General features: G+C 70.0%; 4 protein-coding genes across 9 annotated transcripts; 2 read left to right on the top strand and 2 right to left on the bottom strand.

Moving 5' to 3' along the window:
- Window positions 1-4: 4 nt before the first annotated feature.
- On the bottom strand, window positions 5-4,935 carry LOC135326260 (coatomer subunit zeta-1-like). The gene is made up of 6 exons (XM_064504100.1): window positions 4,826-4,935; window positions 3,246-3,314; window positions 1,729-1,810; window positions 1,530-1,621; window positions 324-379; window positions 5-86 (listed from the first exon to the last, which is right to left on the bottom strand). Exons 1-6 carry the CDS (start codon window positions 4,841-4,843, stop codon window positions 5-7), a joined length of 399 nt encoding a protein of 132 aa, XP_064360170.1. The 5' UTR covers window positions 4,844-4,935.
- Window positions 4,936-7,491: 2,556 nt separating this feature from the next.
- On the top strand, window positions 7,492-14,164 carry LOC135326261 (transcription factor NF-E2 45 kDa subunit-like). The gene is made up of 4 exons (XM_064504101.1): window positions 7,492-7,529; window positions 10,528-10,589; window positions 11,627-11,842; window positions 13,595-14,164. The coding sequence occupies exons 2-4, from the start codon at window positions 10,554-10,556 to the stop codon at window positions 14,162-14,164; spliced, it is 822 nt and encodes a 273-aa protein (XP_064360171.1). The 5' UTR covers window positions 7,492-7,529; window positions 10,528-10,553.
- Window positions 14,165-19,208: 5,044 nt separating this feature from the next.
- LOC112994745 (heterogeneous nuclear ribonucleoprotein A1) lies at window positions 19,209-23,735 on the bottom strand. 4 transcript variants are annotated; one of them, XM_064504103.1, is made up of 11 exons: window positions 23,574-23,735; window positions 22,328-22,444; window positions 21,653-21,799; window positions 21,159-21,369; window positions 20,976-21,068; window positions 20,778-20,897; window positions 20,425-20,496; window positions 20,053-20,226; window positions 19,846-19,968; window positions 19,696-19,758; window positions 19,209-19,523 (listed from the first exon to the last, which is right to left on the bottom strand). In XM_064504103.1, exons 1-10 carry the CDS (start codon window positions 23,586-23,588, stop codon window positions 19,703-19,705), a joined length of 1,128 nt encoding a protein of 375 aa, XP_064360173.1. In that variant the 5' UTR covers window positions 23,589-23,735; the 3' UTR covers window positions 19,209-19,523; window positions 19,696-19,702. The 4 variants fall into 4 exon arrangements, with proteins under 4 accessions (XP_064360173.1, XP_064360174.1, XP_064360175.1 ...); XM_064504104.1 differs by having other exon boundaries at window positions 20,778-20,870; XM_064504105.1 differs by lacking the exon at window positions 20,425-20,496.
- A 161-nt stretch (window positions 23,736-23,896) lies between these two features.
- On the top strand, window positions 23,897-26,918 carry LOC135326262 (chromobox protein homolog 5-like). Of its 3 annotated transcripts, none has more exons than XM_064504109.1 (5): window positions 23,897-24,104; window positions 24,884-25,040; window positions 25,124-25,316; window positions 25,425-25,522; window positions 26,286-26,918. In XM_064504109.1, the coding sequence occupies exons 2-5, from the start codon at window positions 24,904-24,906 to the stop codon at window positions 26,434-26,436; spliced, it is 579 nt and encodes a 192-aa protein (XP_064360179.1). In that variant the 5' UTR covers window positions 23,897-24,104; window positions 24,884-24,903; the 3' UTR covers window positions 26,437-26,918. The 3 variants fall into 3 exon arrangements, with proteins under 3 accessions (XP_064360179.1, XP_064360178.1, XP_064360177.1); XM_064504108.1 differs by having other exon boundaries at window positions 23,897-24,205; XM_064504107.1 differs by lacking the exon at window positions 23,897-24,104 and adding an exon at window positions 24,243-24,387.
- Window positions 26,919-27,349: the final 431 nt, after the last annotated feature.

Here is a 27,349-nt window from a genome sequence, read left to right as displayed (position 1 = left end):
GGACTCACCCGCCGTCCACGATCTCGTCCACGGCCAGGAAGAGCCCCTCCATGTTCTCCAGCAGCGCCCGCTTCTCCACGTTCTTCCTATGGGGGGGGGGACGTGGAGGCACCCGCAGCCCCCACCCATGGGTGCCCCCCACCCATGGGTGCCCCCCGGCTCGGCTAGCCCCGCCGTGACCCCCCCCGCTGCTCCCCGGGACGTCACCTCCTTGGGGCGGGGGGTCCCCATGGGATCCCCAGGTGGGTCGTGGTGCCCCCCCCGCCCCCCCAGCACCCATGGGTGCCCCCCCAGCACCCGTGGGTGCCCCCGGCCCCTCCTACCGCAGCATCTGGCTGAGCGAGTCGAAGAGGCAGTTGAGGACGGCCGTGAGCATCAGCTGGGCGGGCGGCGGCGTCAGGGGGGGCGGCAGGGGGGCACCCTTGGGTGGCCCCCCTACCCCCCCCCCGGCTGTGATGGCACCCCAGGGTGCCCCCCCCACCCTGTCTTGTCCCCCTGCTGCAGCCCATGGGGGTCCCGTCGTTGTCCCTCCCCTGGTGTGTCCCCTGTCCCCCCACCCCCCCGTGTCCCCCCATGTCCCTGCTGCCACCATGTCCCTGTCCCCTGCCCTGCCACCCCCCATGTCCCCCTCTGTGTCCCCCCGTGTCCCCTGCCACCTTCCATATCCCCCCTCTGTCCCCCAACCCTGCCACCCCTCTATGTCCCCATGTCCCCTGCCCTGTCACCCCCTAGGTCCCCCATGTCCCCCTCCGCATCCCTGCTGCCACCCATGTCCTTGTCCCCTGCCCTGCCACCCTCTATGTCCCCGTGTCCCCTGCCCTGCCACCCGTGTCCCCCTCCCTGTCCCCATCCATGTCCCCCACCCTGCCACCCACGTCCTCCTCCATGTCCCCCTCTGTATCCTCCATCCTGCCACCCATGTCCCTGTCCCCTTCCCTGTCCCCATCCATGTCCCCCACCCTGCCACCCATGTCCCTGTCCCCTGCCCTGCCACCCCATGTCCCCCTCCCTGTCCCCATCCATGTCCCCCATGCTGCCACCCCACATCCCCCTCTGAGTCCCTGCTGCCACCCATGTCCTCTGTCCCCTGCCCTGACATCCCCCATGTCCCCCTTTGTGTCCCCCACCCTGCCACCCCTCTGTCCCTGTGTCCCCTGCCCTGCCACCCACGTCCTCCTCCATGTCCCCCTCTGTGCCCCCCACCCTGCCACCCAATGTCCGTCCCCATGTCCCCTGCCCTGCCACCCCATGTCCCCCTCCACATCCCCCTCCACGTTCCTGCTGCCACCCACGTCCGTGTCCCCTGCCCTGCCATCCCTGTAGGGCCCCATGTCCCCTGCCCTGCCACCATGTCCCCCTCTGTGTCCCCCACCCTGCCGCCCATGTCCGCGTCCCCTGCCCACATCCCCCTCCGCATCCCCCACGCTGCCACCCCGTCCCCCCCCGTGTCCCCGTCCCCCTCCGTGTCCCCGTCCCCCCCTCCGCGTCCCCGTCCCCCCCCCGCGTCCCCGTCCCCGCCGCGTCCCCACCTCGTTCTCGTGGGAGCTGCCCACCACGTAGAAGTAGAGGTCGATGCTGCTCTTGTAGACCACGGTGAGACCCTCCAGCAGGGCGATCTCGCCTGCGGGGGGGCCCCGTCAGCCCCCCCGGCACCCACGGGTGCCCCCCGCCCCCCCCAGCACCCACGGGTGCCCCCCGCGCCCCCCCCCCCGCGGCGGTGGCCCCTACTGTCGGTGCGGTGGGTCTTGTTGAAGATGTTCTTCTCGAAGGTCTTCTGCTCCTTGGCGCTGGGGTAGGTGTCGTCGTAGTACTGCGGGTGGCAGGGGACGTGGGGCGCGCGTCACCCCCCCTGCTGTCACCCCCGCTGTCACCACGGTTCACCACCCCCGCCCTGCGCCGCCGGACGGGTCCCCGGGTCCCCCCGTCCCAACCTGCGCTGCTGGATGTGTCACCACGACCATGGCCTGGGCCTCCAACCGTGTCCCCGTGTCCTGTCCTGGGCCACCAACCGTGTCCCCATGTCCTGTCCCTGCCCTGTGCCACTGTGTCCCCCTGTCCCTACCCTGTGCCACCAACTGCGTTCCCCTATCCTGTCCTGGGCCCCAACCGTGTCCCCGTGTCCCATCCCTGCCCTGTGCCACTGAATGTGTCCCCAAGACCATGCCCTGGGCCACCAACCATGTCCCCGTGTCCTGTCCTGGGCCACCAACCGTGTCCCCATGTCCCACCCCTGCCCTGTGCCACCAAATGTGTCCCCAAGACCATGCCCTGTGCCACCGTGTCCCCATGTCCCTGTCCTGGGCCACCAAACATGTCCCTGTGTCCCATCCCTGCCCTGTGCCACTGAATGTGTCCCCAAGACCATGGCCTGGGCCACCAACCGTGTCCCCATGTCCCCCTGTCGCTGCCCTGTGCCACTGTGTACCCATGTCCCTGTCCTGGGCCACCAACCATGTCCCCATGTCCTGTCCCTGCCCTGCACTGCCAAATGTGTCACCACGACCATGGCCTGGGCCACCAACCCTGTCCCCAAGTCTCTGTCCCTGTCCTGTGCCACTGTGTACCCATGTCCCTGTCCTGGGCCACCAACCATGTCCCTGTGTCCCTGTCCCTGCCCTGCGCTGCCGAATGTGTCACCAAGACCATAGCCTGGGCCACCAACCATGTCCCTATATCCCTGTCCCTGCCCCGTGCCACTGAATGTGTCCCCATGTCCCTGCCCTGGGCCACCAACTCTGTCCCCACGTTCCTGTCCCCGTCCTGTGCCACTGTGTACCCAAGACCATGTCCTGTGCCACCAACTGTGTCCCCATGTCCTGTCCCTGCCCTGTGCCACTGAATGTGTCCCCAAGACCATGGCCTGGGCCACTGAACATGTCCCTATGTCCTGTCCTGTGCCACCAACCATGTCCCCATGCCCCTGTCCCTGCCCAGTGCCGCCAAATGTGTCCTTAAGACCACGCCCCAGGCCACCAATCGTGTCCGCATGTCCCCATCCCTGCCCTGTGCCACTGTGTCCTCCTGTCCCTGCCCTGTGCCACCAACCATGTCCCCAAATCCATGCCCCAGGCCACCAACCATGTCCCCATCCCTGTCCCATGCCATCAACTGTGTCCCCATGTCCTGGCGCTGTGCCGCTGTCCTCGTCCCCGCGTCCCCCCTGCCCCCACGCCCCCTCCGTGCCTCGGGCCACCACGTCCCCGCCGGTGCCACCGTGTCCCCAGCCGCCCGGCCGCGGCCCTCACCTTGGCGAAGAGCCGGTCGCCGTCGTTGTCCAGGATGACGACGGCCTTGACGGTGTAGAGGGACGGCTCCTGCGGACGCGGGGCGCCCGTCAGCGGTGGTGGCAGGTCCCCGGGGGGGCCGGGACCGTCCCTGCCGCCGCCACGGTGGCACCCAGCACCCAGAGCACCTGGCACCCAGTGCTGGGACCCCGGGCACCCTGGCACCCAGCACCCCAGGGTGCCCAGCGCATCCTGGGAGCCACTGCTGGGATCCCAGGATCTGTGGCATCCGGCACCCCAGGGCGCCCGGCATCAGGATCCTGGGCACCCAGAGCACCCGGCACCCAGAGCACCCGGCACCCTAGGAACCAGCGCCGGGATCCTGGGCACTGTGGCACCCGGCACCCCAAGGTGCTCACCACCCTGGCGCTGGGATCCCCGGCACCCAGCACCCAGCACCGGGATCCCAGGCACCGTGGCACCCAGCCCCCCCGGGGTGCCCGGCATCCTGGGAGCTGCCACTGGGATCCTGGGCACCGGGGCACCCAGCACCCAGAGCACCCAGCACCCTGGTGCCCAGGGGAACCCGGCACCTGACACCGCAGCACCCCGGGCACCCTGGCACTGGGAGCCCAGGCACCCAGCACCCCGGGCACCCAGCACCCTGGCACCCAGCACCCCGGGCACCCAGCACCCCGGGCCCCCCAGGACCCAAGGGCCCGGGGCACCCAGCACCCTGGCACCCAGCACCCTGGCACCCAGCACCCCGGGAACCCAGCACCCTGGGCACCCGGCACCCCAGCACCGCGGCTGCCAGCACCCTGGGACCTGGCACCCAGCACCCTGGCACCCAGCACTACAGGCCCCCCAGGACCCAAGGGCCCGGGGCACCCAGCACCGCGGGCACCCAGCACCAGGCCTCGGGGGCACGGCAGACCCTGGGGGCGCTGCCGATGGGGACCGTCCCCACCACCACCATCGTCACCTCTTGTCACGCCTGGGCCCCCCCCGACCCCCCCGTTAACCCCTGCTGGTACAGCCCGTCCCCCCCCAACCCCCTTGGTACGATCCGCCCCCCCACTGGCCCAGCCCCCCCCATAAACCCCCATGGTACAGCCCAGAGCCCCCCCACTGACCCCCCCCATGGTAGGGCCCAGCCCCCCCATGGTAGGGACCATGTGCCCCCCCACTGACCCATGGTACGGACTGCCCCCCCATTAACCCCTTGTAGGGTCCATTCCCCCCCCATTGACCCCATGGTACGGCCCAGGCCCCCCCACACTGACCCCCATGGTACAGCCCAGACCCCCCATTGATCCCCATGGTGTGGTCCATCCCCCTCCATTAACCCTCATGGAACGGCCCGGACCCCCCCCCCCAAATTAACCCCATGGTACGGTCCATTCCCCCCCATTTACCCCATGGTACAGCCCAGACCCCCCATTAACCCCCATGGTAGGGTCCAGCCTCCCCATTGACCCCCACGGTGCGGTCCATCCCCCCCCCAGAGCCATGGTACGGCCCAGGGCCCCCCAGACCCCTGGCTGCGGTCCCCCCCCGCCCGCCGCGGCGCCCCGCCGCCCCCCGCCCCCGGCTCCTACCAGGATCAGCGCCTCCATTTTGCGCTCGCCGGTGCCGACGTGGAGGCGGAAGAGCGGCCGCGTGTCATTGGCTGCCCGGCCGCCACTCACCTCTCCGCGCTCCGCCCCGCGCCGCCACTGGACGAGCCCCTCCCAGATCTGGCCAATCACCTGCGGGGCGGGCCGGGCGAAGGGCCGCCTTTCCCGCGCCTCGGAAAGCGGCCGCTGATTGGGCGCGGGGGCCGTCAGTCACCGCCCCCTGGGCGGTGAAGGGCGGCGCAGTTCCCATGGTGACCAGAGAAGCGCTGACGTCGCCAGGCGCGTTACGTGATTGGCGGGGCTGCCAGCGGCATGGCGGAAGCATCTCCCGCGCGTTGCTTGGCCACGCCCCTAACGGGGTCATGACCCCGCTGGAGAGAGGCCGTGACCTTTGACCTTTGGCCTCTCTGGGGCCGGTTGGGGGCAGCGGCCTGGGCACCGGGGGGGGGGGGGGACACGGGGACACGGGGGGTGGACAAGGGGCGGGGGGACAGGGACCGGGGCCTAGGGGCACCGCAGGGACATGGGGCACGGGGACACAGACTTGGGGCCAACGTGGACACAGGGCCATGGACACGGGGTCACCACAGACACGGGGGCACGTGGGGACACGCCAGGGACATGGGGACACAGACGTGGGGTCAACATGGACATGGGGGGCACAGAGGTGGGCACAACACGGACATGGGACGGGGATATGGGGCAACACGGACACGGGGACATGCAGGGACATGGGGACACAGACGTGGGGTCAACATGGACATGGGGACATGGACACGGGGACAACACGGGCATAGGGGCACGTGGGGACACGCCAGGGACATGGGGACACAGACATGGGGTCAACATGGACATGGGGGGCACAGAGGTGGGCACAACACGGACATGGGGACGGGGATATGGGGCAACACAGACATGGGGACATGTCATGGACACGGGGACACAGACGTGGGTCAACATGGACATGGGGACATGGACATGAGGTCAACATGGGCATAAAGCCACAGGGAGACACAGGAGGGACATGGGGACACAGACGTGGGGTCAACGTGGACACTGGGGCATGGGGACATGGACACGGGGTCAACACAAACACAGGGGCACATGGGGACACGTCATGGACATGGGGACACAGACATGGGGACACAGACGGGGTCAACGCAGCTATGGGGGCACATGGGGACACAACAGGGACATAGGGACAGACTTGTGGGGTCAATGTGGACACCGGGGCATGGGGACATAGACATGGGGTCAACGTGGACATAGGGGCACATGGGGACACGCCAGGGACATGGGGACACAGACGTGGGGTCAACGTGGACACGGGGAGAGACAGGGACGTGGGGGACAGGGGCTCAACACAGACGTGGGACATTACAGGGACACAGGGACACAGACATGGGGTCAACGTGGACATGGGGGACATGGGACACAGCAGGGACATGGGGACACGGACATGGGGGGCAACGTGCACATGGGGGGCACAGACGTGGGAACGACACAGACAGGGGACACAGTGGGGACACAGAGTCATGGGGACATGGACACGGGGACACAGAGGGGACACCCAGAGGCCACACGCGCGCAGGGACACACCATGAGGCCAGGCACAGGGGCGGGGGGGGGGGGGCGGATGCCCTGGGCCCTACTGATAACGCCCGGCCCCGCTGCGGGGGGGGGGGGGGGGGGGGGGGGGAGGCCACGTCCCTGCGTGTCCCCTTGCCTGTCCCCGTGTCCCCATATCCCATGTCCCCATCGCTGTCCCCATGTGGCCATTCCCTGTGTCCCCCATCCCCAACCCTGTCCCCAACCCCATCTCCTGTCCCCATCCTTGTCCCTGTCCCCATGTCCCCATCCCTCTCCCCATGTCCCCTGTCCCCATCCCTGTCCCCCATCCCTGTCCCCCATCCCTGTCCCCATGTCCCGTTGCCCCATGTCCCCATCTCTGTCCCTGTCCCCATCTCCCCACTGCTCGTTCCCATGTTCCCAAGTCCCCATCCCTCTCCCTGTCCCCATATCTCCCTGTCCCCATGTCCCCAAGTCCCCATCCCTGTCCCCATATCCTTGTGCCCCCATTCCCATCCCCATGCCCCATGTCCCCATCTCTGTTCCTGTCCCCATGTCCCCATTGCTTGTCCCCATGTCCCCAAGTCCCCGTACCCTCCCTGTCCCCATATCTCCCTGTCCCCATGTCCCCAAGTCCCCATCCCTGTCCTCAAGTCCCCTTGTCCCCCCATTCCCATCCCCCTGCCCCATGTCCCCATCCCTGTCCCCATGTCCTGTTGCCCCATGTCCTCATCTCTGTCCCTGTCCCCATGTCCCCATTGCTCATCCCCATGTCCCCTGTCCCCAAGTCCCTGTCCCCATATTTCCCTTTCCCCATGTCCCCCTGTCCTTGTGCCCCCCATGTCCCCTGTCCCTGTGTCTCACATCCCCATCCCTGTCCCCAGGTCCCCCTCCCTGTCCCCGTGTCCCCACTCCCCAGACCACGCCCCGTCCGTGTCCCCGTGTCCCCGTGTCGGGTGGCGGGTGGCGGGGGCGGGCGCCCGGGGGCAGGCGGGGGCCGGGGCCGCCCCGGGGGCTGGCGCTGCGCTGGGCCGGGCCGTGTCCCCGCCGTGTCCCCAGAGTCCCCAGAGTCCCCGCGATGGCCGTGCCCTGAGCACCAGCCCCGACGCCGGCTCCGGTAAGGCCCCGCGGCCGCGGCCCCCTGGGGACACGGGGACATGGGGACATGGGGGGGATCGGTGCACGCGGGTGCCCTGGGGGTCGGTGCATTTGTGTGCCCGGGGACTGGTGCACGCGTGTGCACAGGGATCGGTGCACACATGTGTGCAAGGATCGGTGCACAGGTGTGCCCTGGGGATCAGCACACGCGTGTGCACAGGGATCGGTGCACACGTGTGCCCTGGGGATCGGTGCATGCGTGTGCACAGGGATTGGTGTACACATGTGTGCAAGGATCGGTGCACAGGTGTGCCCTGGGGATCAGCACACGCGTGTGCACAGGGATCGGTGCATGTGTGTGCCCTGGGGATCGGTGCATGCGTGTGCGCAGGGATTGGTGTACACATGTGTGCAAGGATCGGTGCACAGGTGTGCCCTGGGGATCAGCACATGCGTGTGCACAGGGATCGGTGCACACGTGTGCCCTGGGGATCAGTGCACACATGTGCCCAGGGATCGGTGCATGCGTGTGCACAGGGATTGGTGCACACGTGTGCAGGGATCGGTGCACGCACATGCCCGGGGATCAGTGCACACATGTGCCCAGGGATTGGTGCATGCGTGTGCGCAGGGATTGGTGTACACATGTGTGCAAGGATCGGTGCACAGGTGTGCCCTGGGGATAGGTGCATGCGTGTGCACAGGGATCAGTGCACGGGGATCAGTGCAGGGGTGTGTGCAGAGATCAGTGCGTGCGTGTGCCCCGGGGATCGCTGCACGCGTGTGCAGGGATCGGTGCATGCGTGTGCTCAGGGATCGCTGCATGCGTGTGCTCAGGGATCGGTGCATGCGTGTGCACAGAGATCGGTGCATGTTTGTGCCCAGGGATCGGTGCACATGTGTGCCCTGGGGGCCAGTGCAAGCGTGTGCACAGGGAACGGTGCACGTGTGTGCCCAGGATCCGTGCACGCGTGTGTGTAGGGAACGGTGCATGCATGTGCCCCGGGGATCAGTGCACACGTGTGCACAGGGATCAGTGCAGGGGTGTGCACAGGGAATGGTGCACGCGTGTGCCCTGGGGGTCGGTGCATGCGTGTGTGCAGGGATTGGTGCACACGTGTGCCCCAGGATCAGTGCACACGTGTGCACAGGGGTTGGTGCACGCGTGTGCCAGGGTCACTGCACGTGCCCAAGGATCGGTGCACGCATGTGCCTGGGGATCTGTGCACACACGTCCCCAGGGTTTGGTGCACGCGTGTGCCCGGGGTTTGGTGCATGCACGAGCCCAGGGTTTGGTGCACGCGTGTGCCCAGGCTGGGTGCACACGCGTGTGCCCGGGTGCAGCGGGGGCCGCGGGGCGGTTTGCCCGCAGGGCCGGGGCAGCGGTGGCGGGCGGCAGCACCGGCGCGGGGCGATAACGGCGCCGGGGCCCTGCGGTTCCAGCTGCCCCGGCCGGCGGGGAGCGACGGGAAGCGGCGGCGGAAGAGGCCCCCGACCCCCCCTCCCCAGGCACCCGGCACCCCCCCGGCCTCTGCCACCGCAGGGTCCCCTGGGTGCTGGGTTACTGAAGGGATCCCTGGGTGCTGGGTTGTTGCAGGGTCCCCTGGGTGCTGGGTTGTTGCAGGGTCTCCTGGGTGCTGCATTGCTGCAGGGTCCCCTGGGTGCTGGGTTGTTGCAGGGTCTCCTGGGTGCTGCATTGCTGCAGGGTCCCCTGGGTGCTGGGTTGTTGCAGGGTCTCCTGGGCGCTGAGTTGTTGCAGGGTCTCCTGGGTGCTGCATTGCTGCAGGGTCCCCTGGGTGCTGGGTTGTTGCAGGGTCTCCTGGGTGCTGCATTGCTGCAGGGTCCCCTGGGTGCTGGGTTGTTGCAGCGTCTCCTGGGTGCTGCATTACCGCAGGGTCCCCTGGGTGCTGCATGACTGCGGGGTCCCCTGGGTGCTGGGTTATTGCAAGGTCCCCTGGGTGCTGGGTTACTGCAGGGTCCCCTGGGTGCTGGGTTATTGCAAGGTGCCCTGGGTGCTGCATTACCGCAGGGTCCCCTGGGTGCTGGGTTGTTGCAGGGTCTCCTGGGTGCTGGGTTATTGCAAGGTCCCCTGGGTGCTGGGTTACTGCAGGGTCTCCTGGGTGCTGGGTTATTGCAAGGTCCCCTGGGTGCTGGGTTACTGCAGGGTCCCCTGGGTGCTGGGTTACTGCAGGGTCCCCTGGGTGCTGGGTTACTGCAAGGTGCCCTGGGTGCTGCATTGCTGCAGGGTCCCCTGGGTGCTGGGTTATTGCAAGGTGCCCTGGGTGCTGCATTGCTGCAGGGTCCCCTGGGTGCTGGGTTGTTGCAGGTCCCCTGGGTGCTGCATGACTGCAGGGTCCCCTGGGTGCTGGGTTACTGCAAGGTCCCCTGGGTGCTGGGTTACTGCAGGGTCCCCTGGGTGCTGGGTTACTGCAAGGTGCCCTGGGTGCTGCATTGCTGCAGGGTCCCCTGGGTGCTGGGTTGTTGCAGGTCCCCTGGGTGCTGCATGACTGCAGGGTCCCCTGGGTGCTGGGTTATTGCAAGGTGCCCTGGGTGCTGCGTTGCTGCAGGGTCCCCAGGGTGCCCTCAGGGGTGCCCCCCCCCCGGCCAGGGGACACCAGGGTGACACGGCAGGGTGTCACCCCCCCCCACCCAGGGCCAGGCCTGAGGCCACGGTGGTGGCCGGGGCCGGGGGGGGGGGGGGGGGGCGGGACACCCAGCTGGCGGTTGGGCCTTGTGCAACCCCCCGCGGACATTGGGCAATGGGGTGGCGCAAGCGGGTGGCCCTGGGGGAGGGGGGTCGCCCCCCCCACCCAAAAGCAGAAGTGGGGCCCAGGCGTCCTGCGCCCAACCGGGGGGGGGAGGGGCGCACCGCCCTGGGTGGGGAAACTGAGGCAGGCGGCGGGGAGGGGCCCAGGCGTCCTGGCGGGTGGGGTGGGGGGGCCGGGGGCCCAGGCGTCCCGCGGGGGGGCTGTGGGCGGCGGGTGCGGCGGGCGATAACCCCTTATCCGGGGCGGCAGGAGGAGGCGGGCGCCGCGGCAGCGCCATGGGTGACCCCGGCGGGCTGCTGGGCCCCCCCGAGGTGAGCGCCGGGGGGGCCGGGGGGGCCTGGGGGGTATACAGGGGTCTGGGGGGGGGATTGGGAGTTCTGGAAGGGGGGTTTTAGGGGTCTCTGGGGGGGTATCTATGGGCCTGGAGGGGTCCTGGCGGATATTTAAGGGTCTCTGGGGGGGTATCTAGGGGTCTGGGGGGGGTCCTGGGGGGTATTTAGGGGTCCCTGGGGGGGATATAGGGGTCTGGGGGGGGTTGGGGGTCCCGGAGGGGGGTATTTAGGGGTCCCTGGGGGGATCTAGGGGTCTGGGGGGGGTTGGGGGTCCCGGAGGGGGGTATTTAGGGGTCCCTGGGGGGATCTAGGGGTCTGGGGGGAGTTGGGGGTCCCAGAGGGGGGTATTTAGGGGTCCTGGGGGGTATATAGGGGTCTGGGGGGGGTTGGGGGTCCCGGAGGGGGGTATTTAGGGGTCCCGGGGGGGGGGATATAGGGGTCGGGGGGGGTTGGGGGTCCCGGAGGGGGGTATTTAGGGGTCCCTGGGGGCTATCTATGGGTCTGGGGGGGTTCTGGGGGGTATTTAGGGGTCCCTGGGGTGATCTAGGGGTCGGGGGGGGTCTGGGGGTCTTGGCAGGGGGTATTTAGGGGTCCCTGGGGGGGATCTATGGGTCTGGGGGGGGGTTGGGGGTCTTGGCAGGGGGTATTTAGGGGTCCCTGGGGGGATCAATGGGTCGGGGGGGGTTGGGGGTCCTGGCAGGGGGTATTTAGGGGTCCCTGGGGGGTCTCTATGGGTCTGGGGGTATTTAGGGGTCCCTGGGGGGGATCTATGGGTCCGGGGGGGGTCTGGGGGTCTTGGCAGGGGTATTTAGGGGTCCCTGGGGGGGATCTATGGGTCCGGGGGGGGTTGGGGGTCCTGGGGGTCACTGGGTGCCCTGGGGACCCGGGGGGGTCTGTGGGGCCCGGGGAGGGGGCTGGAGGAGCCCGAGCCAATGAGAGGCGTGGGGAAGCGGCTCCCAGCCAATCAGAAGTGGGGGGAGGCCCGGGGCAGCCAATGAGGTGCCGTGTGCCCGCAGACGCTGACGCTGCTGGGGGAGGCCGTGGGGCTGCTGCCGGCGCTGGCCCCGCCCCCGGCGCTGGCCCCGCCCCCGTTCCTAGTCCCGCCCCTGGAGCTGGCCCCGCCCCCGGTGCTAGCCACGCCCCCGGCGCTGGCCCCGCCCCTCGGCCCCGCCCCCGGCGCCGCCGAGGTGGAGCTCACGTGGCAGGAGATCCTCTCCCTCAGCGAGCTGCAGGTGGGCCCCGCCCCCGGACACGCCCCCTCCCCGGACACGCCCCCTCCGCGCGCCGACCCCGCCCCCTCCCGGCGCGGAGCCCCGCCCTCGGCCCCGCCCCCCCCGGGTTCCCCACCACCAGGGCGCCCAGCACCCCCGGGGCCCTTGGGACCTCCCCCAGCCCCCCCCACCCCGGTCACTGCCCCCCCCCAGCCCCCCCCACCGCGGTCACTGCCCTCCCCCCAGCACCCCCCAACCCGGTCACTGCCCCCCCCAGCATCCCCCAAACCTGGTCACTGCTCCCCCCAGCATCCACCCCCCACTGCACCCCCCCATGACCCCCCAAACCCCATCACTGTCCCCCCCAGCACCCACTGCCCAGGCACCTCCTCATGACCCCCCCGGGGCCCCTCCCTCCCTCTCACTGTGCCCCCCCCGCACCCTCCTCCTGCCCCACCTGCCCAGGCCCTCTGCCCCCTACTGCACCCACCCCCCACGTACCCCCCCGTCACTGCACCTACCCCATGGCACCCATCCGGCTGCACCCCTCCGCACTGCCCCCCCCATGCGTCCACCCCACTGCACCCACCCCATTGCACCCCCCCATTGCACCCCCACCCCACTGCACCCCCCCAGGCACCCCCACCCCATTGCACCTGCCCCACTGCACCCCCCCATTGAACCCCCCCCAGATGCCCCCTTGCTACACCCCCCCATTGCACCCCCCCATTGCACCCCCCCATTGCACCAACCTCAGGTGCCCCCTTGCTGCACCCACCCCATTGCACCCCCCCATTGCACCTGCCCCATTGCACCCCCCCATTGCATCCCCACCCCATTGCACCTGCCCCACTGCACCCCCCCATTGAACCCCCCCAGGTGCCCCCTTGCTGCACCCCCCCATTGCCCCCCCCATTGCACCAACCTCAGGTGCCCCTTTGCTGCACCCACCCCATTGCACCCCCCCATTGCACCTGCCCCACTGCACCCCCCCATTGAACCCCCCCAGGTGCCCCCTTGCTGCACCCGCCCCATTGCACCCCCCCCAGGCACCCCCACCCCATTGCACCCCCCCACTGCACCCCCCCATTGCCCCCCCCCATTGCACCAACCTCAGGTGCCCCCCTTGCTGCACCCACCCCATTGCACCCCCCCCAGGCACCCCCACCCCACTGCACCCCCCCATTGAACCCCCCCAGGTGCCCCCTTGCTGCACCCCCCCATTGCCCCCCCCATTGCACCAACCTCAGGTGCCCCTTTGCTGCACCCACCCCATTGCACCCCCCCATTGCACCTGCCCCACTGCACCCCCCCATTGAACCCCCCCAGGTGCCCCCTTGCTGCACCCGCCCCATTGCACCCCCCCCAGGCACCCCCACCCCATTGCACCCCCCCACTGCACCCCCCCATTGCCCCCCCCCATTGCACCAACCTCAGGTGCCCCCCTTGCTGCACCCACCCCATTGCACCCCCCCCAGGCACCCCCACCCCACTGCACCCCCCCACTGAACCCCCCCAGATGCCCCCTTGCTGCACCCACCCCATTGCACCCCCCCATTGCACCTGCCCCACTGCAACCCCCATTGCACCCCCCCCAGGCACCCCCACCCCATTGCACCCCCCCATTGCCCCAACCTCAGGTGCCCCCTTGCTGCACCCACCCCATTGCACCCCCACCCCATTGCACCTGCCCCATTGTGCCCCCCATTGCACCCCCCCATTGCCCCCCCTTGCCCCCCCCGCCGTTCCCTGCCTCAGTTTCCCTTCCCGCAGGGCCTGGACGTGGCGGCCGAGCCGCTCTACGAGCCGCCCTTCTGCGCCCCGCCGCCGCCACCACCGCCGCCACCGCCACCGCCACCCCCCACCTACGCCCCCCCCCCACCCCAACCCCCCCCCCACCCAGCACCCACGGGTGCCCTGCCGCTGCCCCTGGCGGCGGAGCAGCTGGCGGCGCTGCCGGCCGAGGCCTTCGCGGCGCTGGCGGGTCGCTACGCGCTGTCGGCTCCGCAGCTGGCGCTGGCCCGGGACCTGCGCCGGCGCGGCCGCAACAAGGTGGCCGCCCGCAACTGCCGCCGCCGCAAGCTGGAGGCCATCGCCCGGCTGCAGGGCGAGCTGGGCCGCCTGGGCCGCGAGCGGCAGCGGCTGCTGCGCGACCGGGGCCTGGCGCAGCGGGCGCTGGGCGTCCTCCGCCGCGCCCTGGCCCGCCTGGCCCGCCGGGTGCTGGGCGGCCTGCGCGACGCCGCCGGGCGCCCGCTGCCCCCCGAGCGCTTCGGCCTGCGCCTGGCGCCCGACGGAGCCGTCTGCCTGGTGCACCGCGACGCCGGCGCCGAGGCCGCCGAGTGAGGTCGCCTCGCCGATGGCGGCGGCCGCCGGAGCACCCTTGGGTGCCCCTGGCACCCTCCTGAAGCCCATGGGAACGGGGAGCACCCTTGGGTGCCCCTGGCACCGTTCTGCATCCCAGGGTGCATGATGGTCCCCCTGGGGCATCCTGAAGCCCATGGGAACCAGGAGCACCCTTGGGTGCTTGCAGTGCCATCCTGCAGCCCATGGGAACTGGGGGCACCCTTGGGTGCCCCTGGCACCGTCCTGAAGCCCATGGGAACTGGGAGCACCCTTGGGTGCCCCTGGCACCATCCTGCATCCCGGGGTGCACAATGGTCCCCTTGGGGCCTCCTGAAACCCATGGGAACCGGGGGCACCTTTGGGTGCCTGCAGTGCCATCCTGCACCCCAAGGTGCACAACAGTCCCATTGAGGCATCCTGCAGCCCATGGGAACCAGGAGCACCCTTGGGTGCCTGCGGTGCCATCCTGAAGCCCATGGGAACTGGGAGCACCCTTGGGTGCCCGTGGCACCATTCTGCACCCAAAGGTGCACAACAGTCCCCTTGGGGCATCCTACAGCCCATGGGAACTGGGGGCATCCTTGGGTGCCCGTGGCACTGTTCTGCACCCCAGGATGTGCAGTGGTCCCCTTAGGGCATCCTGCAGCTCATGGGAACCAGGAACACCCTTGGGTGTCCATGGCACCGTCCTGAAGCCCATGGGAACTGGGAGCACCCTTGGGTGCCTGTGGCACCGTTCTGCATCCCAGGGTGCATGATGGTCCCCCCTGGGGCATCCTGAAGCCCATGGGAACTGGGAGCACCCTTGGGTGTCCCTGGCACCATCCTGAAGCCCATGGGAACTGGGAGCACCCTTGGGTGCCCGTGGCACCATCCTGCACCCCAGGATGCACGATGGTCCCCCCGGGGCATCCTGCAGCCCAAGGGAACTGGGAGCACCCTTGGGTGCCCATGGCACTGTTCTGCATCCCAGGGTGCATGATGGTCCCCCTGGGGCATCCTGAAACCCATGGGAACCGGGGGCACCTTCGGGTGCCTGCGGTGCCATCCTGAAGCCCATGGGAACTGGGAGCACCCTTGAGTGCCTACAGTGCTGTTCTGTACCCCAAGGTGCACAAGGGTCCCCCTGGGGCATCCTGAAGCCCATGGGAACCAGGAGCACCCTTGGGTGTCCATGGCACAATCCTGCAGCCCCTGGGAACTGGGAGCACCCTTGGGTGCCTGTAGCACCATTCTGCATCCCAGAGTGCATGATGGTCCCCCTTATGGCATCCTGAAGCCCACGGGAACTGGGAGCACCCTTAGGTGGCTGCGGCACCATCCTGCACCCCAAAATGTACAACAGTCCCCTTGGGGCATCCTGCAGCCCATGGGAACTGGGAGCACCCTTGGGTGCCTGCAGTGCCATCCTGCACCCCATGATGCATGATGGTCCCCCTGGGGCATCCTGAAACCCATGGGAACTGAGAGCATCTTTGGGTGCCCCTGGCACCGTCCTGCACCCCAAGGTGCACCAGGGTCCCCTGGGGGCATCCTGCAGCCCATGGGAACTGGGAGCACCTCTGGGTGCCCATGGCACCATCCTGCACCCCTTGGTGCACAACGGTCCCCCTGGAACATTCTGCAGCCCATGGGAACCAGGAGCACCCTTGGGTGCCCGTGGCACCGTCCTGCACCCCAAGGTGCACAACAGTCCCCTTGGGGCATCCTGAAGCCCATGAGAACTGGGAACACCCTTGGGTGCCCATGGCATTGTTCTGCACCCCAAGGTGCACAATGGTCCCATTGAGGCATCCTGAAGCCCAGGGGAACCAGGAGCACCTTTGGGTGCCTGCAGTGCCATCCTGCACCCCAGGGTGCTGAGCGGTGCCCTTGGGGCATCCTGCACCTCTTGCGGCTCAGCACTGCCCTCGGGTGCCCGTGGGACACCCTGCAGCCCCAGGGAACCAGGAGCACCTTTGGGTGCCCGTGGTGCCACCCTGTACCCCTTGGTGCTCAGCAGCGCCCTTGGGTGCCCATGGGGCATGTGACACCCCAGGGTGCCCACCAGTGCCCATGGGTGCCCCGGGGGCATGTTTCATCCCAGGGTGCTCAGTGGTGACTCTGGGTGCCCGTGGGGCACCCTGCACCCCATAACGAGTCACAGTGTCCATGGGTGCCCCGGGGGCATCCCATGACCCCAGGGTGCCCTTGGGGCACCCTCCACCCCACAGCATCCAATGGCACCCTTGGGTGCCCATGGGGCGTCCTGCACCCCACGGTGCGCCCCGGGGTGCCCCCTGCCCCCACCGTGCCCTCCCGCACCCCAGAGCGCCCCGTCCTTTCTGTGCCTTCGCCCAGCGCCGCGGGGGCCACCCTGGGGCCACCCACCTGCCACCCGGCCCCCTCCCACCCCTGTAAATAGAATAAAGCAGCTTGGAAGGTGCCAGCGTCTGTGTCACCTCTGTCACCTCGTATCCTGGTCACTACAGGGCACCGTGTCCCCTCTGTCACCCCGGGTGACGCATCCCCATGGCTGTGGTGTCCCCTCTGCCACCCCATGGTCCCCCCTGCTGCCGTGTCCCCATCCCCCGGGGTCCATGCCAGGGTGACACAGCCCCTGTCCCCATCCCTGTCCCCTTGATGCCATCCCCCAGCCCCCTGCCTTCATCCTCGTGCCCTCTGTCCCCATCTCTGTCCCTGGCCTGTCCCTCAGCCATGTCCCCATCCTTGTCCCCCAGCTCTGTCACCTCCAACCCTGTCCTGTCCCCAGCCCTGTCCCCTCTGTCTCCTCCATCCTTGCCCTGTCGCGTCCCCCAGCCCCAGCTCCTCCATCCCTGTCCCCTCTGTCACCGTCCTGACCCCCAGCCCTGTCCCCATGCCCGTCACCTCCTCCCCCAGCCCTATCCCCCCTGTCGTCTCTGTCACTGGCCCATCCCCGTCCCCTCTGTCCCCATCCTGTCCTGTCCCCCAGCACCATGCTCTCTGGTCCCCCAGCCCTGTCCCCATCCTTGTCACCTCCATCCTCATCCTGTCCCCAGCCTCAGCCCTCTGTCCTTGTCCTGGCCCCCTGCCCCGTCCTTGTTACCACCATCTGCATCCTGTCCCCTCCGTCCTCATCTGGTCCCCAGCCCCGTCCTGTCCCCACCCCTGTCCCCTGAGTCCTTGTGCTGTCCCCAGCCCTGTGGCCATGCTCGTCACCTCCATCCTCATCTGGTCCCCAAGCCCTCTGTCCTTGCCCTGTCCCGCTCCCCCAGTTCCAGCTTTGTCACTTCCATTCTCATGCGGTCCCCCTGTCCCAGCCCTGTCCCCAGCCCCATCCCCTCTGTCCTCGTCCTGTCCCCCAGCCCCATCCTTGTCACCTCCATCCTCACTCTGTTCTCTCCATCCCTATCCTGGGCCCCAGCCCCATCCTTGTCCTCAGCCCCATCCCTGTCACCTCCCCCCTCATCTGGTCCCCCAGCCCCATCCCTGTCCCCTCCAGCACTGTCCTGTCCCTCAAACCCTCCCCCTCGTCCCTCAGCTGTCCCCATCCTGCCCCACAGCCCAGTCCTGTCCCCATCCCCTTTGTTCTCCTGTCCCTCAGCCCCAGCCCCATCCCCATCCTTGTCACCTCCACTGTCACTCTGTCCCATCCCTGTCCCCTCCATCCCTGTCCTGTCCCCCAGCCCCATCCCTGGCCCCCTCCCCATCCCCTGTCCTTCTCCTGCCCATCAGCCCCATCCTTGTCCCCTCCACCCTCTGTCCCCTCCAACCCTGTCCTGGTCCCCAGCCCCATCCTTGTCCCCAGCCCCATTCCCTCTGTCCTCCTGTCCCTCAGCCCCATCCCTGTCACCTCCATCCTCACTCTGCCCCATCCCTGTCCCCTCCATCCCTGTCCTGTCCCCCAGCCCCAGCCCTGTCCCCATCCCCTGTGTCCTCCTGTCCCTCAGCCCCATCCCTATCACCTCCATCCTCATCTGGTCCCCCTGCCCCATCCCTGTCCCCTCCATCTCTGTCCTGTCCCCCAGCCCCAGCCCTGTCCCCATCCCCTGTGTCCTCCTGTCCCTCAGCCCCATCCTTGTCACCTCCTCCCTCATCTGGTCCCCCTGCCCCATCCCTGTCCCCTCCATCCGCATCCTGTCCCCAGCCCCAACCCCTCCATCCTTCTCCTGTCCCCAGTTGTCCCCAGCGCCACCACTTACCTCCTCATCCCCCATCCCTGTCCCCTCCAGCACTGTCCTGTCCCTCAAACCCTCCCCCTCATCCCTCAGCTGTCCCCATTCTGCCCCACGGCCCAGCACCGTCCCCATCCTGTCCCCATCCTGTCCCCATCCCTGTCCCCAGCACAGCCACACAAGGCACCGGCCGTACCAAACACCGCTCTTTATTGACAGGGGTCCCGGGGGGGGACCAGCCCCGGCGACGCTGCGAGGAAGGGCAGAGCCGTGAGCGCGGCCGTCCCCCCCCATCGTGTGTCCCCGTCCCCCCCCCCGGCGTCCCCCGCTCACCTCCGCCGGCGGCCCCGGGGCGCCCCGCGGGCTCCTCTCCCTGGAGCGGGCGGCCGGTGGCTCCTACAAAAAGCGAAGGGGGGGCAGGCGTTAGCGAGCCGGCGCGGGGGGGCCCCGATGTCCCCCCCCAACAAGGGACAGACGGACGGACGGAGAGGAGGAGCCCATCTAGGACAAGCACCGACCCCCCACCTAACCTAGGGGGGCTCAGGCTGCCGGGGGGGGGGACAAAAGGCGACGGGGGGGGACAGAGCATGGCAGCACCCCACAACAGATCCAAAGTGGGGGGGACACAACCCTGGGTGGGGGGCTGAGCCCCAGTGCTCTCCCCTCACTAGGGGACCCTGGGGGGGGACAAAGGGAGCCGTAGGGCTGCGCGGGGGGGGGACACAGGGCGCTGCCGAGGCTTCGCAGCCGCGCCGGGCGCTCCGAAAAGGCCCCCCCTCTCCGAAAGCCTCGCTTCCCGCTGCGGCGGGGGGGGGCAGAAAACGGCCTCGGTCTGAGCTAGCGCTAGCCTAGGCCGCCGGCAGCCGCGTCGCAGCGACTTACACCAGACTAACTTAAGACGGCGCGGGTTTTAAAAAAAAAAGACACATTTATTCAGCGTCATGATCCGGTACAGTTAGCAATCGACAGCACGGGTGCGCAAATAAAAGCGGGGCGCCCGGGAGGCCCCGTCGGAATGCTTCCACGGCACAGAAACTAAAAGAACCTGTTATACAATTAGTCACAAATACAGTCCTGGTCGCCACGGAGACTTTGTCTAATACACGTCTTCATGGAGCAGCTACCCCCTGCCACAACTGTGATTTGGGCTGAGTTCACAACTGTTGTAACCTGCAGCTTCCCTGTCCTTTCTCTGGCTCTCCTCTCCCGCTAAGCTTTGTTTCCTGTTGGATAACATGGAATAAAGTTAATCTAACGCACAACGAGGCTACGGGGCGACAGCGGGTGCGTCCCCACGCGGCGCGGCTGCGGTGAAAGCGGCCGCGGTGACGGGTTTGAGCTGCCCCGGGCGAGCGCGGCGGCTTCACGGTGACGGCGGCGCCGGGCCGGGCTTACCTGGGCGTTAAAACCTCCTGCCGCCGCCGTAGCTGCCGCCGCCGCTCGAGCTGCCGTAGCCGCCTGCGGAGAGAGAGCGGTGTTAGGGGGCGGTTGGGGCGCCGGCGGGTCCCCAAAACCGAGGGCGGAGGGTCCCCGGGGGCCACTCACCGCCTCCGTAGGGCCCCGAGCTCCTGCCGCCGAAGTTGCCGCCCTTCATGGGGCCGAAATTCGACGACTGGTTGTTGTAACTGCCGAAGTCGTTGTAGTTGCCGCCTCCTCCGAAGTTGCTGCCTGGGGAGGGAGAGGGAGGAGGCGGCGGCGTGAGGCGGGAGGAGCGGCGGCGCGGCGGAGCCGGGGAGCGCCGCGGCGGCTTACCCGTGCCCGCTTCGGAAAGGCCGTTCCGCACGGCCAGCGCCGGGCCCCGCGCCGGGCGCCTGCCGCCGCTGCCGCCGCCGAAGCCGCCGCCGCCGTTGTTGTAGCCGTCGTAGGTGCTGCTGCCGCCGTAGCCCCGGTTGCCGCCCGAGTAGCCGGGGCCGCTGCCGCCGTAACCTGCGGGAGGAGGAGGAGGAGGCCGCTGAGCTCGCCGAGGGGCCGGCGGCAGGCGCGTGGCGGCCGGGCTGCGGGGTTCGGCGCTGCGGCGGGCTGCGTCCGCTCTCCGGGCTCGGCCACGGGGCCGGCTGGCGTCCTCGTCGCGCTCGCGGCGCCCCGGCTGCCGCCCCGCGGGGCAAAACCCCGCTGCGGCCTTACCGTCGCTGCCAAATCCATTATAGCCGTCTGCACCGCCTCCATAACCGCCACCGCGGCTGCCACCAAACCCACCTGAAAAGAACAAACCTCTTTTGCGTCCGGTCCGTCCGCGCGGGGCCGGGTGGTTTAAGGCGCCGGAGGTAAAAGCCGGGCTGCGAATCCCCCGCAGGCCCCGGCGCGGAGGGAGGAGAAGCGCTCGGCCTCGCGGTGGCCGCGAGCCGGAGGAGCGGTGGCAGCCGGAGCGGTGGCGGTAGTCCGAGCCGTTACGGAGGGGCCGGGCGGGAGGCGGGCGGCGGGCCGACGGCGGTCCCCGCGGCTGGCAGCCGGACGGTCGCCCGCTCCGAGCCACTTACCCCGGCCGCCGAAGTTGCCGCCGCGGCTGAAGTTGTCGTTCCCGCCGAAGCCGCCGCCGCGGCCGCCGCCAAAATTCCCGGAGCCGCTGCGGCCTAGGAGAGGGGGCGGAGGGGGACAGCCTTTAGGAACAGCGCGGGCAGTAGGGCCTAGCGTCGGCGGGGGACGGCGGGGAGCTGGGGGGAGAGGCGAGCGCTCACCTCGCTGGCTGGCCGAAGCGCTGGCCATTTCTTGCTTGGAGAGGGCTTTCCGCACCTCGCAGTTGTGCCCGTTCACAGTGTGGTATTTCTGAACTGCGGGGAAGGAGGCGGCGGTGAGGGAGCTGCCGCACAGCCGGCCGCCGCCGCACAGCCGGACGCCCGTCCCCTCGTCCCCGGACTTACTGACTATCTTGTCGACGGAGTCGTGGTCGTCGAAGGTGACGAACGCGAAGCCCCTCTTCTTGCCGCTGCCGCGGTCTGTCATGATCTCGATGACTTCGATTTTGCCGTACTGGCCGAAATAGTCTCGCAAGTGATGCTCTTCCGTGTCTTCCTTGATGCCGCCCACGAAGATCTTCTTGACCGTGAGGTGGGCGCCGGGCCGCTGCGAGTCCTGCGGGAGCAAGGCGCAGGGTGGCAATGGGGTGGCAACGGGGTGGCAATGGCCTCCCGGAGCCGCCACGTGCTCGGAAGCGCTCAGAAGCGCCATTCCGTTCTCCACCAACCCCACGGCGAAGCGTTTGAGCCCGGCGGTTGCGTCCCGCTGTGCGTCACCGCTTTTTTTGGCCGCAGAGGCGACCCCGGACCCTCCACGGCGCATCCCAACCCTCAACCAGGTCCCCCCGGCCGTTAAATCGAGGCCTGAGGGCGTTTCGCGGCGCGCGGCGGGCTCCTACCTCTCGGGACACGGCCCTCTTTGGTTCAACGACTCGGCCGTCGACTTTGTGCGGCCTGGCGTTCATGGCGGCGTCGACCTCCTCGACGGAGGAGTACGTGACGAAGCCGAAGCCTCGCGAGCGCTTGGTGTTGGGGTCCCGCATCACCTGCGGGGACAGAATCGCGTCAGAGGGGTGACAACACCGAAAGCAGCCGCCAGAGAACGCGGCTCCCAGCCCCGACGCTTCCCGGCGGTGCCGCTCCCCCGCTGTCCCCAAAACCCCATTGGGGAGCCGCCGCCATGCGTGGGGACGTCGCCACGGCCTCGGGACGCCCGAATCACGCGTCAGCGAGGCCAAGGGACATTTTGGGGCCGCCGCTCGCTCCATCTTTGCGCTCCCCCCTCCATCTTTGCGCTCCCCCCTCCGCAGCGCAGGTGTCTGCCCGGCCCAAACTGGCTCGACTTCACATTCGGGCCGTGTAAACGGCCTTCGAGGCCGTCGGTGCCGGTGCAACGGCCCTAAAGAGCCGTGTCCCCCCCGGAGGAGCCACCACCGGGCCCGAAAGGCGCTCGGAGGCAGGGGGCCGGCTGCCTCCGGCGCTGTTTTGACTCCTGGCAGGGCAAAGTGCGGCGCCACCCAGCATGGGGGGGTCCCCCGGGGCAGGGCCCCCCCGGGGCGAGGGCCGGGCCTTACCACGCAGTCGGTGAGGGTGCCCCATTGCTCGAAGTGGCTGCGCAGGCTTTCGTCTGTCGTTTCGAAGCTGAGGCCGCCGATGAAGAGCTTGCGCAGCTGCTCGGGCTCCTTGGGAGACTGGTGGGGGAACAGAGCGACGTGGGGGGGTGAGCAGGGGGGGCCAGCGAGCTCCTCCCACCCCCCCAGCCCCAAATTGGTCCCGTCTGCGTCCAGGGACCCCCCCAGCGCTGTCCCCAGCCCCAGGGAGACCATGTCACCCCCCTGAGCCAACCTATGGGGCTGCCCAGGCCTCAGCAAGGCCCTGCCCCCCCCCCAGCCTCTATCACCCCCCCAGCACTGCCCTGTCACCTCCTAGCCCCCATCTGTGGGGCTACCCTGGCCCCTAAAGGAGGCTCTGCCACCCCCCCCGCCGGCCTAGCCCCCAGGCCCCATCTCTGGGGCTGTCCTGACCCCCAAACCAGGCCCTGCCACCCCCCCGGGCCCAGCCCCCATCCATGGGGCTGCCCCAGCCCCCAAACCAGGCCCTGCCACCCCCCCTGGCCCCCAGCCCCCATCCATGGGGCTGCCCTGGCCCCCAAACCAGGCCCTGCCACCCCCCCTGGCCCAGCCCCCATCTATGGGGCTGTCCTGACCCCCAAACCAGGCCCTGCCACCCCCCCTGGCCCAACCCCCATCTATGGGGCTGCCCCAGCCCCCAAACCAGGCCCTGCCACTTCTCCCCCCAGCCCAGCCCCCAGACGAAGCCCTGCCCCCCCCGGGCCCTGCCCCCACCTATGGGGCTGCCCCGGCCCCCACCCCAGGCCCCATCACCCCCCCAGCCCAGCCCCCACCTATGGGGCTGCCCCAGCCCCCAGACGAGGCCCAGCCCCCAGCCCCCCCCCCGCCCCGTGCAGGAGCCGACCTGGGCGCCGCGCATGCGCGCTGCGCGCGCGGCCGCCATAGCCCACCCGAGCACAAAGGCGCGCACGTGGCTGCGCGAGCGGGGCGCCGCGCGCGCTGTGTGTGGGGATGGTGGGGGGGGGAGCGGGAGCGCGCGCGGCTGCGCATGCGCCGCGGGGGGCGCGCGGCGCGCCGCGAGGGGCGGGGGGGCGCCGGCGCGTGCGCAGAGGGCGGCGGGGAGGCGGGGTGCGCAGGCGCAGTGCGCGCGGCCCGCCAGGCGCCGAGCGCGGCGGCGGGCGGCGGGGGAGGCCGCAGCGGGGCGGGCGGGCGGCGGCGGCGCGGCGGGGGGCGGCGGCGCGGCGCTTACCTCGTTCTTGGACATGGCGGCGCTGGGGGGGGAGGCGGCCTCCGTGCCGGGCTGCTCCGCGCGCGATGCTCCCTCTGCGAGGCGCCGACACAAAAAGGGGCCGAGTGACGAGAGCGCCGCCGCCTCACTCCGCCGCCCCCGCCGACCGCCCGCCCCCCGGCCGCTCCCATTGGGCGGTGCCGCCCGCGCCGCGCCCCCGCGTCGCCTCCCATTGGGCGGCGGGGCAAAGCGGTTGGGCCTCATTGGTGGTGGCGCGCCGCTCCGCCCGCGCTGTCGCCGCCGGTTGGTTCGCGCCGAGGAGGTCCCGCCTCAGGGCCTAGCGCATTGGACGAGGCCTGCGAAGCCCCGCCCGCGACGCGCGTCGAGTTTTCCCGCTCCGTCCCGGAGACTCGCCAGCTGCTCCCGGATTGGCTCCGTGCGTCGCGGTCCCGCCTCGCGCCTCCCTCTCATTGGCTAGCGCAGCGGCGCGGCGGCGTTCATTGGCGGCGGCGGCGGTCGCTCGCGGCTGCCCTGCGGCGGGGCCCGGCGGAGGTCAGCGGGCGCCGGAGCGGCGCGGCGGGGCGGCGGCGGCGGCGCGGCCCGCGGCGCGCGCGGCAGCAGCGAGGACGCCCGCCCGCCCGCCGGCGCCCAAGGTGGACGCCGCTCGGCGCATGCGCAGCGCGGGGGCCGGGCGGGGCGGGCGCATGCGCGGCGCCGCGCGGCCGGCGCCTGCGCGCTGAGGCGGCCGTTTTGGCGGGCGGCGGGCAGTGCGCAGGAGCGGCGGCGGCGGCGGCACGGGGCGGACGGCGCCGCGGCGGAGCTGCGCCGCGCCCAGGTGGCGGCGGGCGGCGGGCGGCGGCGGCGGCGCCCCGCGCCGAATGAATGGGGGGCAGGGACGCGGCGGGGGGGGGCGTGCCGCGCCGGCGTGACGGGCAGCCGCAACGGCCAATGGCGCCGCGACGGGGGCGGGGCAGCGCCGGCTGGGGGCGGGCCGCGACTGCGTGATGGGCAGCCGCGCCGGCCAACGGCGCCGCGCGGGGGGCGGGCCGCGACGCGTGGGGGCGGGCCGCGACCGCGTGACGGGCAGCTGCGCCGGCCAATGGCGCCGCGATGAGGGCAGGGCAGCGCTGCGGCCAATGGGGAATGGAGAGGGTGGGGCGGCGCGCGTGATTGACAGCACCGCCGGCCAATGGCAGCGCGGCGCGGCGGCTGGATGTGCAGCGCCGAGCACCCGAGCTGGAAACAGGGACAGCGGGACTTGATTGGGGGGGGGGGGGGGTTAAATCCTTCCAGATGAGGGAAAAGCGAGCGAATAAACGCGTTGGCTGCAGGCGAGGCCGGACTCGGCGCCATGGGCAAGAAGAGCAAGCGGACGGCGGACAGCTCGTCCTCGGAGGACGAGGAGGAGTACGTGGTGGAGAAGGTGCTGGACCGGCGCGTGGCCAAGGGCCAGGTGGAGTACCTGCTCAAGTGGAAGGGCTTCTCCGAGTGAGTGCGGCCCCGCGCCCCGGCCCGCCCCGAAAAAACCCGGCTTCCCCCTTTTTAATTCTCATTTTTTTCCCCTCCCGCAGGGAACATAACACGTGGGAGCCGGAGAAGAACCTGGACTGCCCCGAGCTCATCTCGGAGTTCATGCGGAAGTACAAGAAGGCCAAGGAGGGCGACGGGGCCGCCAAGGCCCGCGACCGGGCCGAGGGCGCCAAGCGGAAAGCGGGGCTGCCCGCCGCCGCCACCGACGACCTCAAGGCCAAGAAGAAGCGGGAGGTGAGGCCGGGCCGCGGGGGTGGTGTGTCCCCCCCCGCCAACCGCCTCGCCGTGGCTGAATTTGGGGGGTTTGGGGGGTTTTTGGGGGGTTTTTCGTCCCGTCCGCAGAGCAACGACATCGCCCGGGGCTTCGAGCGCGGCCTGGAGCCCGAGAAGATCATCGGGGCCACCGACTCGTGCGGCGACCTCATGTTCCTCATGAAGTGGTGAGCAGGGGGCTCCTCCCCCCCCCTCCCCGGGGGTCTCAGCACCCGCCACGGGGCCGGGTGACACCGTTGGGGTCCCGTGTCACTGTCCCCGCCCTCGTCCCACCACCCGGATGGCGTTTTGGGTGGGAAAAGGGGGAAAAAAGGGCTGCAAGGGGCACCCTGGGGCGCAGGGGGGACACGGTGTCCCCGTGATGTCCCCCCTTGTCCCTGTTCCCCCCCACCACCACCCCAAGTGGGTTCAGGACTGTGTTTTGGGTAGGAAAGGGGGGAAAAAAGGGCCGCAAGCAACATCCCAGGGCACAGGGGGGGACACAGCGTCCCCATGATGTCCCCCCTTGTCCCTGCCCCCCCCACCGCCACCTGGATGGCATTTTGGGTGGGAAAGTGGGGAAAAAGGGGCCATGAGTGACATCCCAGGGTGCAGGGGGGCTGTGGCATCCCTGTGATGTCCCCCTTGTCCCTGTCCCCCCCACGACCACCCGGAGCGGGGTGAGGACGGCATTTTGGGTGGGAAAGAGGGGAAAAGGGGCTGTGAGCGATGTCCCAGGGCGCAGGGGGGCCGCGGCGTCCCCATGACGTCCCCCTTTGTCCTTGTCCTCCCCCCTCCTCACCTCCTGGGCAGTGTTTTGGGTGGGAAACACAGCAAAAAGGGACCGTGAGCGGCACCGTTGGGACATCCCAGGGCGCAGGGGGGGCTGTGGCATCCCCGTGCCACCCCCCACACCCCCCTCACGCCCCCCCCGCGCGTCCCCCCCCCCAGGAAGGACACGGATGAGGCCGACCTGGTGCTGGCCAAGGAAGCCAACGTGAAATGCCCGCAGATCGTCATCGCCTTCTACGAGGAGCGGCTGACCTGGCACGCGTACCCTGAGGACGCCGACGGCAAGGAGCGGCCGGCAGCCAAGAGCTAAGGCGCCCCGCGCCCCGCTGTACATACCGCGGCCCCCCCCGCGCCCCCCCCTCCCCAAAACCCCCCCCCGCCGCCGCCGCTCCGGCCCCCGCGGGGCCGTCACTGCCGGCCGGGGCCACGGGTGTCCTCCGTTGTCATCCCCGTCTCCCTCATTTTACACCCCCCCACCCCAAAACGGCGCCCTGGGGGGGGCCACGCACCCCCCCACACACCGGTGGCAAATTTTGGGGTCCCCCCCCTGTTCCTATGGGGCACGGAACCCCCCCCCGGTGTGGGGCAGCCGCCTGGGGGTGGTTATGGGGGGGGTCGGGGGGGGTTCGGCCCCGTCTCTGCTGTTTTTCTACCGTCGATGTTTTTAACCGGGGCCCCCCCCACCTCCTTTCCCCCGGGGGGGCCTCCCCCCCCTCGCCACCCCCCTTAAATGTCTCCCCCCCCCCCCCCCAAACCTTGTATTTGCTTCCAATAAACGGTCACTTTTCAGGAGCTGCTGCCAGGTGCTTGTGGGGGGGGAGCTGCCCCCCCCCTCCCCCAGTGGCACCAGTACAGCCCAGTTTGGGGCCCCCCCAATGGGGGTCTGGTCCCCCCAGCTGCAGGGAGGGGACCCAGGAGTCCCAGCTCCCCCCCCCCCCCCAAAAAAAGCAGGATGGGGCCCAGGTGTCCGGCCCCCCCCCGGGCCATGGGCAGTGCCCCCCCCCTCCAAATCCATCCCCGGACGCCTGGGCCCCTTCGTTGCCTTGGCCTCTGGTGCCACCTGGTGGTCGCACTGCGGTGCTGCAGCACCGGGGGGGGGGAACATCCCGGGGGGGGGGACACTGGGGGGGGGACACCCCCACCCCTGGGTGCTGCCCCCCCTCCCCAGGGGGGAATGGGGGCGCGGGGGGCCCAGGCGTCCGGGGCCGGCAGCGAGCGGAGGC

This window comes from Dromaius novaehollandiae, unplaced genomic scaffold (assembly GCF_036370855.1).
Source record: "Dromaius novaehollandiae isolate bDroNov1 unplaced genomic scaffold, bDroNov1.hap1 HAP1_SCAFFOLD_192, whole genome shotgun sequence".
Classification (NCBI taxonomy): Eukaryota; Metazoa; Chordata; class Aves; order Casuariiformes; family Dromaiidae; genus Dromaius; species Dromaius novaehollandiae.
This window is presented reverse-complemented; position numbering and strand designations above follow the sequence as displayed.